Source organism: Somniosus microcephalus, chromosome 28 (genome assembly GCF_052327205.1).
Source record: "Somniosus microcephalus isolate GS21.2 chromosome 28, FLI_Smic_1.0, whole genome shotgun sequence".
In the NCBI taxonomy this organism is placed as follows: Eukaryota; Metazoa; Chordata; class Chondrichthyes; order Squaliformes; family Somniosidae; genus Somniosus; species Somniosus microcephalus.
Genome location: NC_141014.1, coordinates 14010808 through 14035211, shown reverse-complemented (window position 1 = coordinate 14035211; position 24404 = coordinate 14010808). Strand labels below are relative to the sequence as shown.

Below are 24404 nucleotides of genomic sequence, written 5' to 3'. Positions count from 1 at the left end.
AACCTCGATTGGCGAGAGAGGGGGGAAAAGACGATTGGGGTCACCTCAACAATAATCTACTGAGCAGCAGTGAAGTAAAAAAAAAAGCTACAATCCCAAGTCACAATTTCTAGTTCCCTTCTCTGGATTAGTAAATATAAAGTATAACCACTTTACTAATCAAAATTGAAGTTGATCAACTAAAGGCAGCAGCATCACAGAATGTTAGAATACAGAAACAGGTCATTCAGCTAAACGCTCCAAGTCCCGTTCACCATCACCCCTGTGCTTGATGACCTACAATAGGTCCTGGTCCTGCAACGCCTCGATTTTAAAATTCTCATCCTTGTTTTCAAATCCCTCCATGGCCTCTTCACCTCCCTATCTCTGTAACCTCCTCCAGCCCCACAACCCTCCGAGATCTCTGCGCTCCTCCAATTCTGGCCTCTTGAGCATCTGAGATTTTAATCGCTCCAACATTGGCGGCCGTGCCTTCCACGCAACTGTGCAATTTTCTTTCAATAAAAGGATAAAAAAGTTGACCTTTCACCTGCTGGATTATGTCCCTTCATAAACCAACATTACTTCTCTATAGTCCAACAGCGCAGCGAGACTAAAGCAAGTGGAAGGGGCGGCAGTGTACAGGTGGAATGGCAATTAATATTAACGGGGATTCCATTTAGGATAATAATTACATGCAATAAATCTGTATGAGGGCTGAGGACGAGAGGGAGGGGAAGGGAAAACCATTTACAGAATATCATTTGGGCACACCACATAGGATATTCAACAGGTAACTGCAATAGGCCCTCATTCCACAACTCTGTACTGTACTCAGTTCATGTATAAACGTGAATATTAAATGTACACAGATTACAAACACAGGATCTTTTGCCAGGAACATTCCTTTTCATATAAAATTCTTCTGGTCACAAAATTCCTGACCACTTGATGGTTAGTATTTTGAAGTCTCAATCCAAATTATGGCATCATACACACTAGTGGCAGAACTGGCTGCAAAAATCAAGTCAACAAGCAGAATAATGGCAAATCAGAATTTACCCAAGGCTACTGTATTTAATTTTAGTTTTGAAAATAATTTGTTTTGGTCTGAAACTGTGGTTTAATTTCCTAAAGATACCGTCACAGACAAAATGGAGGTTTTATAGTCCACTTTAATCAGGAGGTTCAGGTGACAAAGCTTTTAGTCATCTGTCCTAATAAATCACGTGGCTCGGTGTCAAATTTGGTTTGATAATCGCTCCTGTTTCACTACGTTAAAGGCACTAAATAAATGCAAGTTGTTATTGTTGATAACACAAAATGGACATTTTATATTTCAATGAAGAGGATTACAATCAAAATAGGCATTTTACATTCCACTTTAAGAGGTACAGATGATACCACAAATGAAAAAAGGTGCCCTTCTCCCTTGAAAGGCAATGATACACTGCAACAAAAGCAAAATACTGCAGATGCTGGAAATCTGAAATAAAAACAGAAAATGCAGGAAATACTCAGGTCAGGCAGCGTCTGTGGAGAGAGAAAAACAGTTAACGTTTCAGGTCGATGCCCCTTCGTCAGAACTGGAAAAAGTTGGAGATGGAGCAGGTTTTTAAGCAAATGTAGGGTCAGGGAAAGGGGAGGAAAGAACAAAAGGGAAGGTCTATGATAGGGTGGAAGGCAGGAGAGATTGAGAGACAAAAGGGATGACGGTGCAAGGCAAAATGAGATGGTAATGGGACAAGTTAAGAAACAAAAGATGGCTCTAGATGAAGTGTAAATGGCACTGGCAGAATAATCAACAGCTGCCACGTGAGAGAAAAATGGAAAAAAGATAGGGGCTGAGGTTATGGTCTGAAATTGTTGAACTCTATGTGGAGTCCAGAAGGCTGTAAAGTGCCTACTCGAAAGATGAGGTGCTGTTCCTCGAGCTTACGTTGAGCTTCATTGGAACAGTGTAAGAGGCCGAGGTCAGAGTGGTGAATTAAAGCGACAGGCGACCGGAAGCTCAGGGCCACGCTTATAGGCTGAACGGAGGTGTTCCGCAAAGCGGTCGCCCAAAGTGGCAATCTGTGTGTAGAGCCGGAAGATGTGGGTGAGGTTTTAAATGAATATTTTGCATCTGTGTTCACTATGGAGAAGGATGATGTAGGCATAGAAAATCAGGCAGGGGGATTGTGATATACTTGAACAAATTAGTATTGAGAGGGAGGAGGTACTAGTGGTTTTAGCGGGCTTAAAAGTGGATAAATCCCGGAGGCCCAGATGAGATGTATCCCAGGCTGCTGTGTGAGGCAAGGGAGAAGATTGCAGGGGCTCCGACACAAATTTTCAGAACCTCTCTGGCCACAGGGGAGGGCCGGAGGACAGTTAACGTAGTACCATTATTCAAGAAGGGTAGTAGGGATAAACCAGGGAATTACAGGCCAGTGAGCCGAACATCAGTGGTAGGGAAATTATTGGAAAAAATTCTGAGGGACAGAATTAGTCTCCACTTGGAGAGGCAAGGATTAATCAAGGATAGTCAGCATGGCTTTGTCATGGGGAGATCATGTCTGACCAATCTGATTGAATTTTGAGAGGGGGCGACTAGGTGTGTGGATGAGGGTAGTGCAGTTGATGTAGTCTACATGGACTTCAGTAAGGCTTTTGACAAAGTCCCACATGGGAGACTGGTCAAGAAGGTAAGAGCCCATGGGATCCAGGGCAATTTGGCACATTGGATCCAAAATTGGCTTAGTGGCAGGAGGTGATGGTCAAAGGTTGTTTTAGTGACTGGAAGCCTGTGTCCAGTGGTGAACCGCAGGGATTGGTGCTGGGTCCTTTGCTGTTTGTAGTGTACATTAATGATTTAGATATGAATGTATGATCAGTAAATTCACAGACGACACGAAAATTGGTGGAGTGGTAAATAGCGAGGAGGGAAGCCTCAGGCTACAGGACGATATAGATGGGTTGGTCAGATGGGCAGAACAGTGGCAAATGGAATTTAACCCTGAAAAGTGTGAGGTGATGCATTTTGGGAGGACTAACAAGGCAAGGGAATACACAATGAATGGTAGGATCCTAGGAAGGACAGAGGATCAGAGGGACCTTGGTGTGCATGTACATAGATCCCTGAAGGCAGCAGGACAGGTAGATAAAGGTGGTTAAGAAGGCATATGGGATACTTACATTCTATGCCTCGGCTAATGAAAGCAAGAGCAGGGAGGTTATGATGGAGCTGTACAAAACGCTAGTTAGGCCACAGCTGGAATGCTGTGTGCAGTTCCGGTCACCATACTATAGGAAGGATGTGATTGCATTGGAGAGGGTGCAGAGGAGATTCACCCGGATGAAGAGAGACTGGACAAGCTGGGGTTGTTTTCTTTAGAGCAGAGAAGGCTGAGGGGGGACCTAATTGAGGTGTACAAAATTATGAGGGGCATAGATAGGAAGGAACTTTTCCCCTTAGTAGAGGGGGCACAGTTTCAAGGTAAGGGGCAGGAGGTTTAGAGGGGATTTGAGGAAAAACTTTTTCCACCCAGAGGGTGGTTGGAATCTGGAACTCACTGCTTGAAAGGGTGGTAGAGGCAGGAACACTCACAGCATTCAAGAAGCATTTAGATGAGCACTTGAAACGCCATAGCATACAAGGCTACGGACCAAGTGCTGGAAAATGGGATTAGAATAGACAGGGCTCGATGGCCGGCGCGGACACGATGGGCCAAAGGGCCTCTTTCTGTGCTGTATGACTCTGACTAATCTGCGTTTGTTCTCCCCAGTGTAGAGGAGGCTGCATTGTGAGCAGCGAATACAATATACTAAATTGCAAGAAGTACAAGTAAATTGCTGTTTCACCTGGAAGGAGTGTTTGACGCCCTGGACAGTGGGAAGGGAGGAGGTAAAAGGGCATATGTTGCATCTCCTGCACTTGCACGTGAAGTTACCAGGTGAAGGGGAAGGGGTGTTCAGGGTGATAGAGGATACACTGCAGTCCAGTTACTACGAGTGCCAGGGCCGTCCAATACCTCACCCAAAGAGCCATTCCGCACATGATTACTAAGAACATAAGAAATAGGAGCAGGAATAGGCCATTCAGCCCTTCAAGCCTGCTCCACCATTCAATGAGATCATGGCTGATCTTCTGCCTCAACTCTATTCACCAGCCCTATCGCCATATCCCTTGATGCCCTTACTAGTCAGAAATCTATCGACTTCTGTTTGAATATACCCAATGACTGAGCCTCCACAGCCCTCTGGGGTAGAGAATTCCAAAGATTCACCACCCTCTGTGTGAAGAAATTTCTTCTCATCGCAGTCCTGAATGGCCTACCCTTTATCCTGAGGCTGTGGCCCCTGGTTCTAGACTCCCCAGCCAAGGGAAACATTCTCCCAGCATCCACCCCATCAAGCCCTGTAATAATTTTGTATGCAATGAGAATTTGACAATCACAGCAGAGCTCCAATCCTGTCCTTACCAGACTTCCACATACACTTTGCAACACAATTACACAGCGATCAGAAGTGAGAAAGTCACTGATTCCCTCCTTCTCCCCCTTACTCAACAGGACGCAGAGGCCAAATTGGAGTACCCCTGCCTTGGCATTGAACAATGATAAACCTGGGATTTTGCTAATTTGTATGTCAGGTACAGAAAATAATCATAATCATAAAGGCTAATGGAATGGCGGCCTTTATATCTCGAGGACTAGAATACAAGAGGGTAGAAGTTATGCTGTAGCTGTACAAAGTGCTGGTTAGACCACACCTGGAGCACTGTGAGCAGTTCTGGGCACCACACTTTAGGAAGGATATATTGGCCTTGGAGGGAGTGCAGCGTAGGTTTACCAGAATGATATTTTGATTCCAAGGGTTAAATTACAAGGAGAGATTACACAAATTAGGGTTGTATTCCCTGGAATTTAGAAGGTTACGGGGTGATTTGATCGAAGTTTGAGATAACGGATATTGGAAATAGTTCTCTCTATCCACCCTGTTTGGAGAGTCTAGGACTAGGGGGGGCAGTCTCTAAAAATTAGAGCCAGGCCTTTCAGGAGTGAAGTTAGGAAACACTTCTACACACAAAGGGTGGTAGAAGTTTGGAACTCGCTTCAGCAAACAGTAGTTGATGCTAGGTCAATTGTTAATTTTAAAATCGGAGATTGATAGATTTTTGTTAACCAAAGGCATTAAGGGATATGGGGCAAAGGTGGGTATACGGAGTTAGGTCGCAGATCAGCCATGAGCTCACTGAATAGCGGAACAGGCTCAAGGGACTAAATAGCCTACGTACCATATCAGGCTGTTTATTGATCCACTAAAGCGTGAGGGGAGGGCTTAATATAATAGAATCATACAGCACAGGAGGCCATTCATTTACAAAAAGGTTAAATCTTCCATTTTATGTTAACTATACAACGTGTATACATTCAGGAGCAATGGGATAACAAATGTCATACTATAGCTATCACAAGGAGGACCACACAGCCAAGTACCACATTGCTGCCATCCGTTTTCTCCATTCAAAATTTCCAGAGCAAAAGGCAATTAAAAACCTAAGAAAATAAATTATGCCAACAGTAAATAAGGTTCATCAGCATTGTGGCAAAAATACAAAAAGTACTGTAACAAAATAAAACCCCCATGAAAGAAATTTCCATTAAAAAGGTTGTCCAAAGAACAAAGAATGAGCTTGCCTTTATACAACGCCTTGGACAGGATTTGAAATGATCAGAGTGCGGTGTTTGTTATGGTAACACTAGTCCGAAGTCTTGGCTTTGTTGTAGCACAGTTACCTCAGAGTCTTTCACGCACTCAGGACGTCCCACAGTGCTTCACAGCCATTTAATTATGTTTAAACGTAGTCACTTTTGTTTAATAGACAAACGCAGCAGCCAGTTTACACATAGCAAGATCCCACAGTCAGCAATGCGACAAATGATCAAGTATCTGATTTGGTGGGACGGGTGAAAGGTTCCATGCTGGCCAGAACACCAGGAGAACAGGCAGAAGGGGCCTCGGTTTAACAGCTCATCCAAAAGTCAATGTAGCTCTCCCTCAGGTCAGCCTAGATGACGTAATCAAGTCTTGAAGTGTGGCTTAAACCTATGACCTTCTGACTCAGAGGTGACTGTGCTACAACAAAGCCAAGATTGCAGACTGTTGTTACCATAACAAACACAACATTGAGATCATTTCAAATCCTGTCCTAAAGGGTAACACCATGCCACAAGAGTCACATCATAACATTAAATGACACAACATGCTCCTACGTGGTGATGCACATGAATACAAGGCAAGTATTCCTTATATTTATCTTTTATCATGTCTTTGTTTATTAACAAAAGCACCTCTGTAGTTTGTTCCCCTTCCATTTCTCCACCTCTTCTGAAGACATTGACTTGCACTGGTACTGATCCGGAGGGATTTGATTCCTGGGATGAGAGGGTTGTCCTATGAGGATAGATTGTGTAGAATGGGCCGATACTCTCTGGAGTTTAGAAGAATGAGAGGTGATCTCACTGAAACGTAAGATTCTGAGGGGGATTGACAGGGTAGATGCTGAGAGGTTGTTTCCCCCTGGCTGGAGAGTCCAGAACTAGGGGGCATAGTCTCAGGATAAGGGGTCGGCCATTTAAGACTGAGATGAGGAGGAATTTCTTCACTCAGAAGGTTGTGAATCTTTGGAATTCTCTGCCTCAAAGGGCTGTGGATGCTGAGTCGTTGAGTGTATTCAAGGCTGAGAGATGGATTTTTGGACTCTAGGGGAATCAAGGGATATGAGGATCAGGCGGGAAGGTGGAGTTGAGGTTGAAGATCAGCCATGACCTTATTGAATGGCAGACCAGGCTTGAGGGGCCGTATGGCCGACTCCTGCTCCTAATTCTTATGTTCTTCTGATACTCCCTGGTACCCAATCCAACTGGTCAGTCCATGTATGAGCCTATACAGAGAGTGTCATTGGCTATTTACCCACAGAGAGCATTACAGCTGAGCCTTTTCCAGCTGTCATTGAATAGGGATCAGGAATAGGAATCCTGACTGATTTTTCACTTTCCTATCATGGGGGTTGGGGGCACGATCAGTTATCAATGAACTCAACAGAAACCACAGATAGACCTGGGACCTATCACAGAATTTTGTAGCACAGGAGGCCGCCATTCGGCCCATCCTGCCCGGGCCAGCTCTTTGAAAGAGCTCCCCAATTAGGCGCATCCCAGTGCTGTTTCCCCGCGGCCCTGCAGATTTTCTCCCTTTCAAGTATTTATCCAATTGCCTTTTGAAAGTTACTATTGAATCTGCTTCCACCGCCATTTCAGGCAGCGCATTCCAGATCACAACTCGCTGCATGAAACATAGAAGATAGGAGCCATTCAATGCGATCATGGCTGATCATCCAAGTTCAGTACCCGGTCCCTGCTTTCTCCCTATACCCCTTGATCCCTTTAGCCTTAAGAAATATATCCAACTCCTTCTTGAATATATTTAATGAATTGGTCTCTACTGCCTTCTGTGGTAGAGAATTCCACAGGTTCACCACTCTCTGGGTGAAGAAATTCCTCCTCATTTCTGTCTTAAAAGGCCTACCCCTTATCCTTAGACTGTGAGCCCTGGTTCTGGACTCCCCCGCCATCGGGAACATCCTCCCTGCATCTAGTCTGTCCAGTCCTGCCAGAAATGTATAAGTTTCAATGAGATCCCCTCTCATTCTTCTAAACTCCAGTGAGTACAAGCTCAATCGACCCAATCTCTCCTCATACGTCATTCCTGCCATCCCAGGTATCAGCCTGGTGAATCTTCGCTGAACTCCTTCCATGGCAAAAACATCCTTCCTCAGATAAGGCGACCAAAACTGCACACAATATTCAAGATGTGGTCTCACCAAGGCCCTGTACAACTGCAGCAAGACATCCTTGTTCCTGTACTCAAACCCTCTCGCTATGAAGGCCAACATACCATTTGCCTTCTTAAGCATGCAGGTGCAGCAGGCGGTTACCTTCAGCGACTGGTGCACAAGGACACCCAGGTGTCGTTGCACTTCCCCTTCTCCCAATCTATTGCCAGTCAGATAATAATCTGTCTTCCTGTTTTTGACACCAAAGTAGATAACCTCACATTTATCCAGGTTATATTGCATCTGCCATGCTTCTGCCCAATCACCCAACCTGTCCAAATCATCCTGTAGTTTCTCGGCATCCTCCTCACAGCACACACGCCCACCTAGTTTTGTGTCGTCTGCAAATTTGGAGATATTACATCTAGTTCCCTTGTCTAGATCATTAATATATAGTGAATAGCTGGGGTCCTAGCACCGATCCCTGCGGTACCCCACTTGTCACCGCCTGCCACTCGGAAAAAGACCCGTTTATTCCAACTCTTTGCTTTCTATCTGCCAACCAGTTCTCTATACAAGTCAATACCTTGCCCCCAATCCCATGTGCCTTAACTTTACATGCTAATCTCTTATGCGGGACCTTATCGAAAGCCTTCTGAAAGTCCAACTACACCACATCCACTGGTTCTCCCTTATCTATTTTACCAGTTACATCCTCAAAAAATTCCAGTAGATTAGTCAAGCACGATTTACCTTTTGTAAATCCATGTTGACTTTGTCCAATCCTGTCACTGTTTTCCAAGTGCTCTGCTATTACATCTTTTATAATGGACTCTAGCATTTTCCCCACTACCGATGTCAGGCTTACCGGTCTGTAATTCCCCGTTTTCTCTCTACCACCTTTTTTGAATAGTGGGGTAACAGTAGCTACCCTCCAATCCATGGGTACTGTTCCAGATTCCATCGAATGTTGGAAGATGATCAGCAATGCATCTACTATTTCTAGGGCCACTTCCTTAAGTACCCTAGGATGTAGATTATCAGGCCCTGGGGATTTATCGGCCTTCAAGCCCATCAATTTCCCCAACACCATTTCCCTACAAATACTGATTTCTTTCAGTTCCTCCTTTTCATCAGACCTTATGTTCCCCGACATTTCTGGGAGGTTATTTGTGTCCTCCTTTGTGAAGACAGAACCAAAATATGTATTTAATTGGTCTGCCATTTCTTTGTTCCCCATTATAAATTCCCCTGATTCTGACTGCAAGGGACCTACGCTTGACCTCACCAATCTTTTTCTCTTCACATATCTTTAGAAGCTTTTACAGTCAGTTTTTATGTTCCCTGCTAGCTTACTCTCATATTCTATTTTCCCTTTCTTAATTAATCCCTTTGTCCTCCTTTGTTGAATCCTAAACTGCTCCCAATCCTCTGGATTGCTGCTTTTTTGGCCAATTTATGTCCTCTCTCCTTGGATCTTATGCTATCCCTAATTTCCCTCGTTAGCCACGGTTGAGTCACCTTTTTTGTTTAATTTTATGCCAAACTAGGATGAACAAATTCTGTAGTTCATCCATGCGGTCTTTGAATATTTGCCATTGCCTATCCACCGTCAACCCTTTGAGTGACATTCCCCAATCAATCCTACCCAATTCGCGCCTCAGACCATCGTAGTTTCCTTTATTTAAATTGAGGACCCTTGTCTCCGAGTCAACGACTTCATTCTCCATCTTAATGAAGAATTCGATCATATTATGATTGCTCCGACCCAAGGGGTCTCGTACAACAAGATTGCTAATTAATCCTTTCTCGTCTGATGTCCGATTTATATAAAGCGGGTCTGATTTATTCTCTATATAAAAAAAGATCCAAGGGCCCCTGGTTTTACAGCAAGACAACGGAACTCAAACCTAACTGGTCAAGACACACACCTGTGGCTTCAGCTCTCCTATGAATGTACACGACTGCATAACATTTAAAGGTGGCTCACTCAGGACAGCACAGTAGGTTGAAGCACCATGGCTCAATGCCCAACACAACCGAGTTCCCATTTCAGCTGTCCTGCTATAGGGAGGGGAGACAGATGACAGCTCTACAGCTAATCATAATCATCAGAGGGACAGGGGAGAAAATAGAGGCACTGTGTGCATGTAAAGCAACTTGAGCAGCAAACACATGAAGCATTGCACATAGCTGCTTCAGGTCCATACAGTACAGATCCACTCAACAAGGACTCGGGTCCATACAGTACATATCCACTCAACAAGGACTCGGGTCCATACAGTACATATCCACTCAACAAGAACTCTGGTCCATACAGTACAGATCCACTCAACACGGACTTAAGTTTACGAATATGCCTCCTGTATTGTTAAGCAAATGCTTCTATATTTAAAAACAGTTATTCAGAGAGAGTCTCAAAATGAGTCCGAGTGTAGTAGCTGTTCACACAGACAAATTCCGAGTCTAGTCACCACAGTTAAAGGAGTAGTTGAGGCCAATAGCAGATACATTTTAGGGGAAGCTAGAAAAACCACATAAAGGGTGAAAGAAATAAGAGGATATGCCGATAGGGTTATATGAAGAGGGGTGGGAGGAGGCTCGTGTGGAGCATAAACACCGGCACAGATCAGTTGGGCCGAATGGCCTGTTTCTGCGCTGTACCTTTATGTAGTTCTATGTAAAACAATGTAAATAAGAACATCCAAGTATACTTATGCACATTGGGAGTTAACAAATTCTACATACGTACACATACAGAAAGTATTCAAATTCTTCCCAAGGCAGAATTTGCTACGGACTTCCTTGGAATGTGTATAACTGGTCCTACAATTTTGGTCCTTTAAGCTTTTGTTACCCATCCTGCCCAACTACAGGCAACATGATCGTAGAGTTAGAAAAGTCACATTTTGGAATGAACTTCAGTACCACTTGCTCCAGACTCACCCAATTAAGTGGCGCAGGCCAACAATTCCAGGATCGCGATCAAAACCACTGCTGCAGTTTTAGAAGCTTGAGCCAAGTAAAAAATAAAAAAATAAAAATACATTTTTAATGAAGTTCTCAGCCAAATCCATTTCAGCTTATTCCAGTCCAGTTGAAAGAGACTGGTTTGGGCCTTTTGCGGTCGAACTTTTCGAAAAAGTGGGGGTCGGTGAACGGGCCGCTGTGAATAATGGCGTTGAGGATGAAGACAAGTGCAACAATCAACAGACTGATGAGGAAAAATGGTATGAAGGCCTTTAGGTGTTTCAAATCCATCTCCGTCAGAGGCTCGAGGACTAGTAACTATTCTGCAACTGAAGAAGGGCTTTCACAGGACGGGCTCGAAGCAAAAATAGAACGTGTCTGAAAATAGTCCCAGCACATGTACACGTGGATTAAGTCAGAGATCTTGCAACTTTTTTTTTTTTTAAATGACACCTCCAAATAATTGCGTGGCTACATATGCTGCATCATGTTCTTTTGTTGGTTAGTGTGGGATCGAATTTTTATTAAAGGAATATTCCAGATCATAACACAAGGTTTACTTTTCAGAGCTATTTTCTTCAAATTAATTTGACTTCTTTTCTACAGAAGAAAATGATTTACCCCCCCCTTCCGAGTATCCTGGCATCATTCCCTATTTAAAAGGCCAGACATGAAATCTGCTCTCAAGTCGCACTCTCAAGTATTCTGGTTACAGCAGAATAGCAGAGGGTGAGGGAAGAATGGAAAAAGGAGAAGGCGGCTCCCGTGGCCCAGGAATGCAGCAGAGAAAGATTTAGGTGACCCCAGGGGTACAGACCACCCTGCCGGCCGTGCAATGATAGGGGATCCCCACCCCAAGCACCAGCCCACTCTTCCTCTATTCCAAGTGGCTCTGGTGTAGCCATCCTCCGTGACCCAGCCTCAACAGCTTTTTGGGGAAAAAGAGTGTTCCAGGTTTCCACTAGCCTGTGTGTGAAGAGGTGCTTCCAGACATCACCCCAGCTCTAATTTTAAGGTTCTGCCCCCTTGTTCTGGACACTCCCACCAGAGGCGATAGTTTCTCTCTCTTTACCCTATCAACTCCTTTAATCATCTTAAATATCTCAATTAGACCAACCCTTAATCTTCTATACTCAAGGGAATACAAGCCTAGTCTATGCAACCTGTCCTCACAATTTAACCCTTTTGCTCTGGTACCATTCTAGTAAATTTGTGCTGATTTTAAAGACCTCAAAGGGCTTCGATAGAGACGATACAGAGAAACTTTTCTCTCTGATGGAGAAATCAAGAACAAGGGGACACTATCTTAAAATTAGAGCTGGGCCATTTTAGGAGGGAAATCAAGAAACACTTTTTCCACACAAAGGGTAGTAGGAATCTGGAATTCTCGGCCCCAAAATGGCTGTGGATTCCAGGGGACAAATGGAGCTTTCAAGACTGAGATTGAGAGATTTTTGTTGGGTAAGGGTATCGAGGAATATGGAGCTAAGGCAGGTAAATGAAGTTGAGGTGCAGATCAGCCATGATCTAATTGAATGGCCGACTCCTGTCCCTATGTTACTATACCAGATATGAGAAGAACTGATGCAAAAACTAGGAACACAGTCGATTCTCCAGCACGGACATTGGTCATCTTAACAACCATGGCATTTCCAATACTTAGAAAGGCAACGATTATCGCCGACTACACCAAATGGTCTTGTGGAGGGAAATTTTCCACTAGGAACCAAATTATCAACCGTTATGTACCATGGATTCACCAAGACTGCTTCAATTTAGTTAGAGAAACAGATCATCTCTCTCTGCACAAGAGTTAAACTTTGGGTCCAGAAGTAAGTGTTAAAAATGCAATTCCCCCCCCCACCCAGGCACATTTAAACCCATCACTGTGCCCTTTGTGGTGCAATGCAACATATGGAAAACTAGCCTCAAGATCTGTGGCGTACACAATCCTCCGGTCACCTGGGTATGTGAACCTGTCTTCAGAAGGTACGTATACAGGCAGTCTTTGACAGTTGTGGAGTCTGCAGCAGCATAACCATTCCACAGTATAAAATTATTATATCGATATATCTGTATTTATCAACAAAAAGTGACCGTTTAGCTGGAGTGAATTGGAGGCTGTAGTACAGTACCAAGGATCATAGCTTTCTCACAAACCACTCACGTTTCGATTAATGTTTCGAATGTCATTTGAACACCTTGGTTGGGTTACAGCCCACTCCAATATTTCACCAGAGAAAGCAAAGGCATGAAATTCTCGATTGTTCCTTATTTTACTCAAGTCCGCAGCCTACATTTAACCCTTAACCACCCACGTCTCCTCACAGACCCCCTTGCTGCATAGCTGCACCTGGCACCGGAGGACGTTGCCCAGTGACCACTGCGTGAGCCTAGACAATATACAGTCCATGCCAGACATCCACAAATAGGTCCTTTCCTGATGACGAGTAAGTATTCCCCTTTTTCATGGTCACATTCTTGTCCACCAATACGAATTCCCTAATGGCTTGATCCAGCATGAAGCCGTTCACTCCATTTCCTGTTGATAATACCAGCATTGTGGCAATGCCATACCCAGCTGCTGCAGTGTTATGACCTGACTGAAAAGCATCCCTCTTATTTGGCTGATCGTGAGTAGCCTTTCTATAAATGGCAATGATTATTCACGTGGAAACAAGTCATGCATGTTGGAAGATCATCAGAATCCAGCGATTCCTACAGGAGTGGGAACCATGCTGTATGTTGTCCCTCTGCCAGCCCTGGCTCAGTGGGCAGCACTCTCGCCTCTGAGTCAGAAGGTCGTGGGTTCAGGTCCCACTCCAGGGAGTCGAGAATAAAAATCTAGGCTGACACTCCAGTGCGGTGCTGAGGGAGTGCTGCACTGTCGGAGGTGCCGTCTTTCAGATGAGAAGTTAAAGCAAGTCTGCTCTCAGGTGGACATAAAAGATCCCATGGCACTATTTTGAAGGAGAGCAGGGGAGTTCTCCCCGGTGTCCTGGCCAATATTTATCCCTCACTCAACATCACTAAAAACATGATCTGCTCATTATCACATTGCAGCTTGTGGGACCTTGCTGTGCGCAAATTGGCTACCACGTTTCCTACATTACAACAGTGACTACACTTCAAAAGTACTTCATTGGCTGTAAAGTGCTTTGGGACACCCAGAGGTCATGAAAGGCGCTACGTAAATGCAAGTTTTTCTTTTTCTGCCCTCTCAAATGACATGTCTGGCAACTTATTCCACAACTTTAAGTCTTTGGGTGAGTAAAAGTCTTTCCTAATTTCCCTTTTTGCTCCTAATTCTTACAATAAAATCTATATCCATTGGTAGTTAGATCAAGATCATCAATTTCCTTCACCCTAATTGTTACGTAGGTTTAAAATGGAAAGCGAAAATATTGTTTTAAAGTCTGACACTTAAGACAGGTTCTGCCTGTAGGGTTGAAGTTCACATATTCCCTTTTTGTCACGTTGTTGGAATTAAATGTTGGCATCGGACTCATTCTGATCGGTTGAGGTTTATGTTGCAATTTATAACTGTCATGTGGTTTCTTCATTCTGTTTTTTTTGCTGGTTTGGAGTTTTCCCTCACACGTCGGGGAATTATTCATCCCTCAGACTGAATCTGCGACACACATACTCCTTCATTAAAGAGTAATGCTGTAAAATGACCCAGCCGTCATCCGACACTGGCGGTGGAATCCAAGCCCCTGCTGGAGGATCATGCCAAAAGGCAACGATCTAATGCGTTAGCCTCCTGTCACTGCTGGCCATCGGCCCTGCTTGGACTGCAACAACAATCTTGGACCGACGTAAAGAATATGACCAGGTTGCGCAAAGAGTGATGGCGGAGCTGGGTTGGGTTGCAGAGCTGCAACCCATCCAACACGTTCCACAGTAGAGAATTTCATGAATTTGCTTTCTCCGCCGAAATACTAGACTGGGCCTTATCAAGGCAGAGAATACCTGCATGCTCCAGAGAGAAACCATGCATTGTACTGCTTGGCACTAGCTTCGTTAAGACTTAAAAGAATGGTCTGGTGACCTTGGGGAGGGGAGATATTGGGGCGGACAATAGGGACGGACAAAATGATTGAAAGTGAAGCAGTCTTTACCCTCGTCAAGCAGAGAGTGGTGAGAATGTGGAACTCACTACCACAGGGAGTGGTTGAAGCGAATAGTATAGATGCATTGAAGGGGAGGCTGGATAAGCATATGAGGGAGAAGGGAATAGAGGGTTACGTGGATAAGATTTAGATGAGGAAAGACGGGAAGAGGCTCGAGTGGAGCATAAACGCCGGCATGGACTTGTTGGGCCGAATGGCCTGTTTCTGTGCCGTATATCCCATGTAATCCTATGTAGAAGTATTGTAAATGACTCACCCCTCATGTACTCTGTTGCTTAGTGGCATCAAATTGCAAGTGAACAAGGCATGATCAGGTCATGCTGAGCCTGCCATATGTGGATATTGCGATGAGAAATTTGTAACAGCTATAGGATACAAGATTATATCTTATTGCACTTTTGCAACAGGAATTTGGATTCGACCTGGGAAGATTGAGCTCAAGAACTGTAAACTCGGTCAAATTAACTTGGCTCCAAGTACTTTACTTTGTTTAAAGGTGTTCTACTTTAAAAAGGGGGTAGCACTCTCGCCTCTGAGTCAGAAGGTTGTGGGTTCAAATCCCACTCGAGACTGAAGCACATAAAGCTACGCGGACACTCCAGTGCAGTACTGAGGGAGTGCTGCACTGTCAGAGGTGCCATTTTTCGGATGAGACGTTAAACCGAGGCCCCGTCCTCAGGTGGACGTAAAAGATCCAATGGTACTATTTCGAAGAAGAGCAGGGGAGTTCTCCCCGGTGTCCTGGGCCAATATTTATCCCTCAACCAACATCACTAAAACAGATTAGCTGGCCATTATCACGTTGCTGTTTTTTGGGAGTTTGCTGTGCACATATTGGCTGCCACATTCCCTACATTACAACAGTTCAAAAATCCTTCATTGGCTGTAAAGCGCTTTGGGACGTCCGGTGGTCGTGAAAGGTGCTATAAAAATGCAAGTCTTTCTTTACTTTAAATCATGGAACATTGCTCGTGAGCATATGGTCATACCGTCATTGAATTGGCATAACTAAGCTAGCTAGTTAACAACACCCCACCATAAGGCATGTCTGGTGCCAGCGCAGCCACACCCAGAAGAGTGAAGAACATTAATGGAAAGAAAATCTTGGGCGAACACATTTGTTGTTTGAAAAAATTGCATTTATATAGCACCTTTCACAACCTCGGGACGTCCCAAAGTGCTTTACAGCCAATGAAGTACTTTTGAAGGGGAGTCACTGTTGTAATGTAGGAAATGTGACAACCAATTGGTGTTCAGCAAGCTCCCACAAACAGCAATGTGATAATTGCTGTAAATATTGGCCAGGACACTGGGGAGAACTCCCCTGCTCCTCTTCCAATATTGCCATTGGATCTTTTACATCACCTGAGGGGACAGACGGGCCTCGGTTTAGCGTCTCATCCGAAAGACGGCACCTCCGACAGTGCCGCACTCCCTCAGCACTGCACTGGAGTGTCAGCCTGGAGTTTGTGCTCAAGTCTCTGGAGTGGGACTTGAACCCACGACCTGCTAACTCAGAGGCGAGGGTGCTGCCCACTGAGCCACCGTTAAATGATAACATTTTAAAGGGGGTGCAGAGACACAGATCTGGGGGTTCACATACACAAATCTTTTGAAGGTGGCAAGACAAGTTGAGAAGGCTGTTAAAAAAGCATAAAGAGAGGCATCGAGTACAAAAGAAAGAAGATATGCTAAACCTTTATAAATCCCCAGTTATGCCTCTGCTGGAGGGCTATGGGCAAACAGCAGGGAGGTGGGACTAATTGGATAGTTCTTTCAAAGAACCAGCACAGGGACGATGGGCCAAATGGCCTCCTTCTGTGCTGTAAGATTCTATGAGTAAGGCCATTATTTGGCCCACCCAGTCAGGAAAAAAAAACCCCCCACAGACCCTCATCACATCCACTATTCTTAAATAGTTGCAGGATTTTTACCTCCACTATGCTGCCTGGATATCCATTCCATGTGTTTATCATTTTTCCTGTGAAGAACATCCTGACATCAGTCCAAAACTTGCCGGCCTGCATTTTGAATCTGTGCCCACACCTTAGCTGACCTGCCGCTGAAGCCCTCGCACAAGTCTGTGTCACTTCAGCTCGGTTAGGCTAATGCTCCCCTAGCCGGCAACCTACCGCAGTTCATCCAAAGCTCGGCTGCCTGTGGGAGTGAAAGTCCACATTACCCGAATACCTCGCGATTCTTTCTGCGCCGACTTCCGAGACCAGCATGTGCTGGGTTAAAAGTTAAAACAGCTTTCTGCTGAGCATGGGTTGTAAATTGGCTGAGAGGATTTTGGGGAAAAGATGTCCTATGGGGAAAGATAATAGTAGGATGTGCAAGAGTCAGTCAGTCAGTCATATTTGAATGCGTCAACTTGAGAACTCTGTTTAGGGAGGGGAAGGTTTTATTGCGACAATAAAATAATTAGAAGAGTTGAGAGCCTGGGTGTTCAGTTTATATTGTTATTCTGTTAGCATTTGTATGTACCTTTGATGTACCAGAATTTATTGATAGTATGCATGGAACGTAGTGATCAAAGGGGAAAATTAGTATAAGAAATGTAAGAAATGTTTGGCAGCACACACTGGAATCAGAAAGTGTGTCTCTCAGCAGTTCTCATACTGGGTTACATAAGAAGTAGGAGCAGGAGTAGGCCATAAGACCCCTCGGGCCTGCTCCGCCATTCAATAGGATCATGGTTGTGTAGTATGAACAGACCCGAGCTCTCACACTGGGTTGTGTAGTGTGAACAGACCCGAGCTCTCACACTGGGTTGTGTAGTGTGAACAGACTCGAGCTCTCACACTGGGTTGTGTAGTGTGAACAGACCCGAGCTCTCACACTGGGTTGTGTAGTGTGAACAGACTCGAGCTCTCACACTGGGTTGTGTAGTGTGAACAGACTCGAGCTCTCACACTGGGTTGTGTAGTGTGAACAGACCCGAGCTCTCACACTGGGTTGTGTAGTGTGAACAGACCCGAGCTCTCACACTGGGTTGTGTAGTGTGAACAGACCCGAGCTCTCACACTGGGTTGTGTAGTGTGAACAGACCCGAGCTCTCACACTGGGTTGTGTAGTGTGAACAGACTCGAGCTCTCACACTGGGTTGTGTAGTGTGAACAGACCCGAGCTCTCACACTGGGTTGTGTAGTGTGAACAGACCCGAGCTCTCACACTGGGTTGTGTAGTGTGAACAGACCCGAGCTCTCACACTGGGTTGTGTAGTGTGAACAGACTCAAGCTCTCACACTGGGTTGTGTAGTGTGAACAGACCCGAGCTCTCACACTGGGTTGTGTAGTGTGAACAGACCCGAGCTCTCTCACTGGGTTGTGTAGTGTGAACAGACTCGAGCTCTCACACTGGGTTGTGTAATCTGACGTTTAAAGCAGTCCAACACTGCCCATATTCTATCTCCACACCGTCCCACTCGCCTCTCACCCTCGATAACCCACCCCTCCTAATAAACTCAAATTTAAAATTCTCATCCTGGTTTTCAAATCTCTCCATGGCCTCGCTCCTCCCGCCCTATCTCTAACCTCCTCCAGCCCTACACCCCTCCCTATCTCTGTAACCTCCTCCAGCCCTACAACCCTCCCTATCTCTGTAACCTCCTCCAGCCCTACAACCCCCCCTATCTCTGTAACCTCCTCCAGCCCTACAACCCTCCCAGATCTCTGCGCTTCTCCAATTCCGGCCTTTTGGCGCGACTCCGATTTTCATCGCTCCACCACTGGCGGCCGTGTCTTCAGCTGCCTGGGCCCCAAACTCTGGAATTCCCTCCCTAAACCTCTCCGCCTCTCTTTCCTCCTTTAAGACGCACCTTAAAACCTACCTTTGACCAAGCTTTTGGTCACCTGTCCTAGTATCTCTTTGTGGGTCAGTGTCAAATTTTGTCTGATACCGCTCCTGTGAAACACCTTGGGGCCTTTTACTGTGTTAAAGGTGCTATATAAATGCAAGCTCTTGTTGATGTAACAGTTTGGTTTTGAAATAGTGCCCAGATTTACTTTTTCTATACACTTTAATAATTTAGATATTCGAGATTCCATCTCAGTGCCTTCCTTTCAATACTGCTTTGAGCGCTGCACTGTCAGAGGTGCCGTCTTTCGGATGAGACGTTAAACCGAGGCCCCGTCTGCTCGCTCAGGTGGATGTAAAAGATCCCATGGCCACTATTTCGAAGAACAGTAGGGGAGTTCTCCCCGGTGTCCTGGCCAACATCTATCCCTCAATCAACATCACTAAAACAGATTATCCGGTCATTATCACATTGCTGTTCGTGGGAGCTTGCTGTGCACAAAATTGGCTGCCACGTTTCCCACATTACAACAGTGACTACACTTCAAAAAGGACTTCATTGGCTGTAAAGCGCTTTGAGACGTCCGGTGGTCGTGAAAGGCGCTATAGAAATGCAAGTCTCTCTTTCTTTGAGAGATTCCTCCAGTATTTTCTCAGAACTCAATCCTCATTCAGTAGGGATCAGCCTCTGAAATGAGGTCTGTCTGACACGTTAAACTATTTATTTTTCCTCTTTCGGTTGCTGTGTATTTTCTGTTTTTGTTTTTAAACTTCTACATTGATGGGGAATCACAAGACGGGGGAAATCATGCAACACACCGGATGGGCCGCTACTCACTTCTTGCGCTGATCCGCCAAGGAGCTGCTTCTGGTCTGTGCAAACATGTCGAACTCTTCCTCCTCAGTTTTGGGATGGCTGCTGTTCTCCAAGGACTTCAGTGTTGCACTCACACTGTCGCCTGCAACGCCTAAATGTACAGAAATCCCAGTTAACAGCCAACGCAATACTTCTCAGGCCATGCGATCTGAACAGCCCGATTTCTCCACAACACTGGGGAAAACAGGACTGAGTTGAGTCAACGTTAAAATGGAACTTTACACCGGTTTAGAGGAAGATGTTTTGGGAGTTATTACATGGAATTAACAGCACCAACAGGCCATTTGGCCCAACTGCTATGCTGGCATTTGTGCTCCACACAAGCCTCCTCCTACCCCTCTTCATCTCACCTGGTCAGCATACCCTTCTATTCCTTTCTCCCTCATGTATTTATCCAGCTTCCCCTTAAATGCATCCATGTTATTCGCCTCAACTACTCCCTGTGGTAGTGAGTTCCACATTCTAATCAATCACTCTCTGGGTAAAGACATTTCTCCTCAATTCCCTATTGGATTTATTAGCGACTATCTTATATTTATGGCCCCTAGCTTTGCTCTCCCCGACAAGTGGAAACATCTTCTTTTCATTGTTCATTAATATTGCAATTCTAACATGAAACAGATGCATTTTCTCCCAACTTTTTTTTTTGCAGTATTCTACTTTGCTGAAGTCACCAACTCAGTTCCACAGCCCCCTTGTGCGTCAGCAGGTGATCACTGCAGTGGTTGGCAGGAATGACGTATGAGGAGAGATTGGATCGATTAGGCTTATATTCGCTGGAGTTTAGAAGAATGAGAGGGGATCTCATTGAAACTTATAAAATTCTAACAGGACTAGGCGCAGGAAGGATGTTCCCGATGGCTGGGGAGTCCAGAACCAGGGGTCACAGTCTAAGGATAAGGGGTAAGCCATTTACAACAGAGATGAGGAGGAATTTCTTCACCCAGGTGAACCTGTGGAATCCTCTACCACAGAAGGCAGTTGAGGCCAATTCATTAAATATACTCAAGAAGGAGTTAGATATATTTCTTAAGGCTAAAGGGATCAAGGGATATGGGGAGAAGACAGGGACAGGGTACTGAGTTTGGATGATCAGCCATGATCGCATTGAATGGTGGAGCAGGCTCGAGGGGCCGAATGGCCTACTCCTATCTTCTTTGTTTCTATGTTTCCGTTTCTCTGTGGTTAAATGCACCATGCTATGGGGCACGAAGCCGTAAACACTAGGTCGGTCGAGCTTCGAAATCTGCTTTTGCCCTCAATCAGTGAAGGCCACAGTGGCGGTGCTACAGCGAGCAACCACGTCCCTAGGCTGGGAAGGGAGAAATCGGGCTGGTTTGCAGCTCCTACTTTGCTTACCTTCAGCTCCCTGTGCACCGAAGTGCTCAGATATTTCAGCCCCTCAAGTCTCGACCAAACATAAATTTACGCTAGCCGATACAGAGTCTACTCATGGCGAGAGGTCTCCCTGCAGTTATCAGAAACCAGTTAATGTACAGTAAAGCACGGTTGGATTGCTTGCTTTGAAACAGAAGCTGTCCATTTAAAGTAATCTAATTGGAGTATATCTGTAGTCAGGAGAAACTACTTTACCCAGAGTGGAACTCGCTACCACAGGGAGTACTTGAAGCGAATAGAACAGATACATTGAAGAAGAAGCTGCTAGATAAGCACGAGGGAGAAAGGAATAGAAGGATATGCTGACGGTGAGGTGAAGAGGGGTGGGAGGAGGCTGGCGGGGAGCACGGACCAGTTGGGCCGAATGGCCTGTTTCTGTGCTGCAGACTCAGCACTGGGGAAGGCCATAGCCTAAATGGTCAAGGCCTCAATGTGAGTTACACGCAGCCGACCCCCAACAGGGCACAGTAATAAGACAGGATCAGGCTTGGCTGCGATAGTTCCCACAGATACTGACCAGGCTCAAAGAGAATGGTCACCTGTATGATGGAAATGCTGGGAATGAGGGAGACAGGATGGGGAATGCGAGGGGGAGGGAATGGGGATTGCGAGGGTTGTGAATCTTTATAATTCTCTACCTGAAAGGGTGAGAGAGAGAGAGAGAGAGATTTTTGAACTCTGGGGGAATCAAGGGATATGGGGATCGGGCAGGAAAGTGGAGTTGAGATCAGCCATGATCTCACTGGATGGCGGAGCAGGCTCGAAGGGCCGTATGGGCTACTCCTGCTCCTAATTCTTATGTTTTTGTGTGCCGGAGAGGCACTGCTGCCCGTGAAACTATACGCAGCATCTTTGGGAGAGGAAGGGGTAATGCAGTCTTTGTCTCCTCTTCCCAATGTTAATAACCAACTGAGAACCAATACTTACTGAGCCCTGCCATCTGTGTTGGGAGATTCGAGGCAGTCACTGGGGTGACAACAGCTGGAGAGTTTGGTGTAAGATTTATTAAACTATCTCCATTCTCTGAAGCACTGGGCACCTTGAGAGAAAGGGTGAGAGAGAGAGAGAGAATTAACTTATGACATACTGGCAGTTTAATGCCAAGCTAACACAAGAGGAAGCGTACCAACAAATAAATTCTAAAGCCAACCAAGAGATCAAATACGTGGAAACCTGCAAATGGGAAGAGGAAGAGATATGGGATGTCATCAAGTTGGGAAGATGCACCTCATCAGTCTGGAAAGGAAGTAGATTCTGTGCCTGCAGATCTCATGAGCTGATTTTGCTGCATCAGATGCTCCTAATTTGGCACAATTTACCTGTGGCTTCGTCGAGCGAAAATGTTGAGCATTATTGAGTGCCAGCGGGATGACAAGTCATAGAATCATACAGCACAGAAGGAGGCCATTCAGCCCATCGCGCTAGTGCCAGCTCTTTGAAACAGCTTTCCAATTAGTTCAACTCCCCTACCCTTTCCCCGTAGTCCTGCAAATCTTTCCTTTTAAAGTATTTATCCAATTCCTTTTTGAAAATGATTGTTGGATCTGCTTCCACCACTCTTTCAGGCAGTGCATTCCAGATCATCATAACTCTGCGGGAAAAAAAAATCTCCGCACCTCCTCGCTGGATTTTTGCCAATGACCTTAAATCATTTGTTCTAGGATCCAAAAGAATTGGTACAAACGTGCCACACACACACGCACACACATGCACGGGCTGGATTTTTCCAACCTCGGCGGGTCCATGGTGTGTGAGGACCCCGCATCCATCTCGATCCCAGCCTCCAACAAGATCTTCCATTGATGGGGCTCGTTAAGCCCGCCCTGTGAGGTTCCCAGCCAATTAGAGGAAGCGGGTCCGGTGATGTAATTTGATGACACGTTAGCAGCCGGTTTCCTTAAAGGGACCATGTCCACATCCATTTTGACAGTTGTACAGTCGGTGTTCTACAGCATGGAGATGCCGACAATCACTGCACAGAGGTGCACGGCTGCACCCAGGCTCTCCCATGACTCCCTCCATATGCAGGGAGGTTCCCTTCCCTTCCAATGGGCGGAAGAGACCTCCCCAGAAGATCAACACAGCCTGGTGACACTTTGCAGAGGAGGGCACAAGCAGGGATGTCGTCAGGAGGGCCAGGCTGCAGTGGCGCAAACCTTTCAATGATCTCAGTAGATCACGAAACGTTACTGCAAAGCCACACTCAACCTCATCCTGCTGTACCACTCCTCACATCCCCATCACTCTGCCTTCCCTACCCTACTCCTGCACATCCTTATTCACACCAACTTACCTTGCACCTCCACCCATCCCTCGCTATCTACGTGATCACTTCCCCTTCTCACTAGCCACCCCTCACACTCATCCTTGTCCAATCATTCAAACTAACACACAAGGGTAGACACTTGTGTGCTTTAGCCAATGTTCATGTAAAGTTTCTGTTAATGTGTTGTCAAGCATTGAAATCCTTATTTTTACCACTTTGCCTTCTTGGGCAGATTTGTGTGCACCTTTGGAAGTGTCTAGTGAGTTCCAGTGAATGGTGAGGCATAGCGTTCTCCTCCCTCCTCCCCCCCCCCCCCACAATGTTGATGAGTGTAAAAGGAATGGCTTGGAGATTGTAGGGATGCTTTATGGTGCTGGTGTGGGGTGGTGCCAACCTGGTGCATCATATGGCAGCCAGGGTGTACAGTGTTAAATGAAGCAAATCTGGACATGGTGACACCATCGCTGGCGTCCCGGGTAGCAATGTGTACTGGTGCTGATGCCCTGTGTCCAGTGCAGCATCAGGTGATTGCGAAGAAGGCTGGTGTGGATGTTGGTGCTGGGGCTGATCATGTTGGGATTCTGAGGACCAAGGTGAGATTTTTTCAAGGGCACCGATGCTGATGGAATAGATGGCAGGTGAGGTTCAGATGACAGAAGCAATCTGTCAATGGTGAGAGAGGTTGTTCCAAGGAGGTGACACTGGATAGAGAGCTTGCTCCAAACACTTGCAACCTGCATAAAGGTCAAACTGTCTTCTAAATGCAGTAAGCAACAGTTTCTGAGCTTGGAAAGTGAACAGATGTGAGATGGGAGCTTTTATAGCACATTTGCAGCTGTCAGATTAGTAAATCATTCCATGCCGACAACACCCGACCTACTTACCCGACGGGATACCCACTCTCTGGGAACCGCGTTAAAAACCTGGTAAAATGCCAAGTACATGGGAAAATGGTTCTTAACTACCTTTTAACAAGCTTTTTAAGTATCTAAATTGGCTGACCCGCCGCTTGGTGTCGGGTCTGCTCAGGAGTGACATACCCGACACTTGGGAAACTGACAAGGAGGCGGGCTTACAGCGGGATACTGACCCGCCGTCAATCTGTGATTTTGACAGCGGACCAGTCTCCGAACCCGCCCTCTGAGCACCGGTAAAATTCCGGC

The 24404-nt window shown here is 45.7% G+C and overlaps 1 protein-coding gene across 6 annotated transcripts in view; it reads right to left on the bottom strand.

Moving 5' to 3' along the window:
- Positions 1–24404, bottom strand: part of LOC147098978 (TOM1-like protein 2) — a 111634-nt gene that overhangs the window by 20957 nt on the left and 66273 nt on the right. For all 6 annotated transcript variants that reach the window (XM_085969484.1, XM_085969481.1, XM_085969482.1 and 3 more), the window contains 2 exons: positions 21903–22014; positions 19539–19668 (listed from right to left, as the gene is read on the bottom strand). In XM_085969484.1, coding sequence (XP_085825610.1) covers positions 19539–19668; positions 21903–22014 — 242 coding nt within the window. The remainder of the gene's footprint in view (positions 1–19538; positions 19669–21902; positions 22015–24404) is intronic.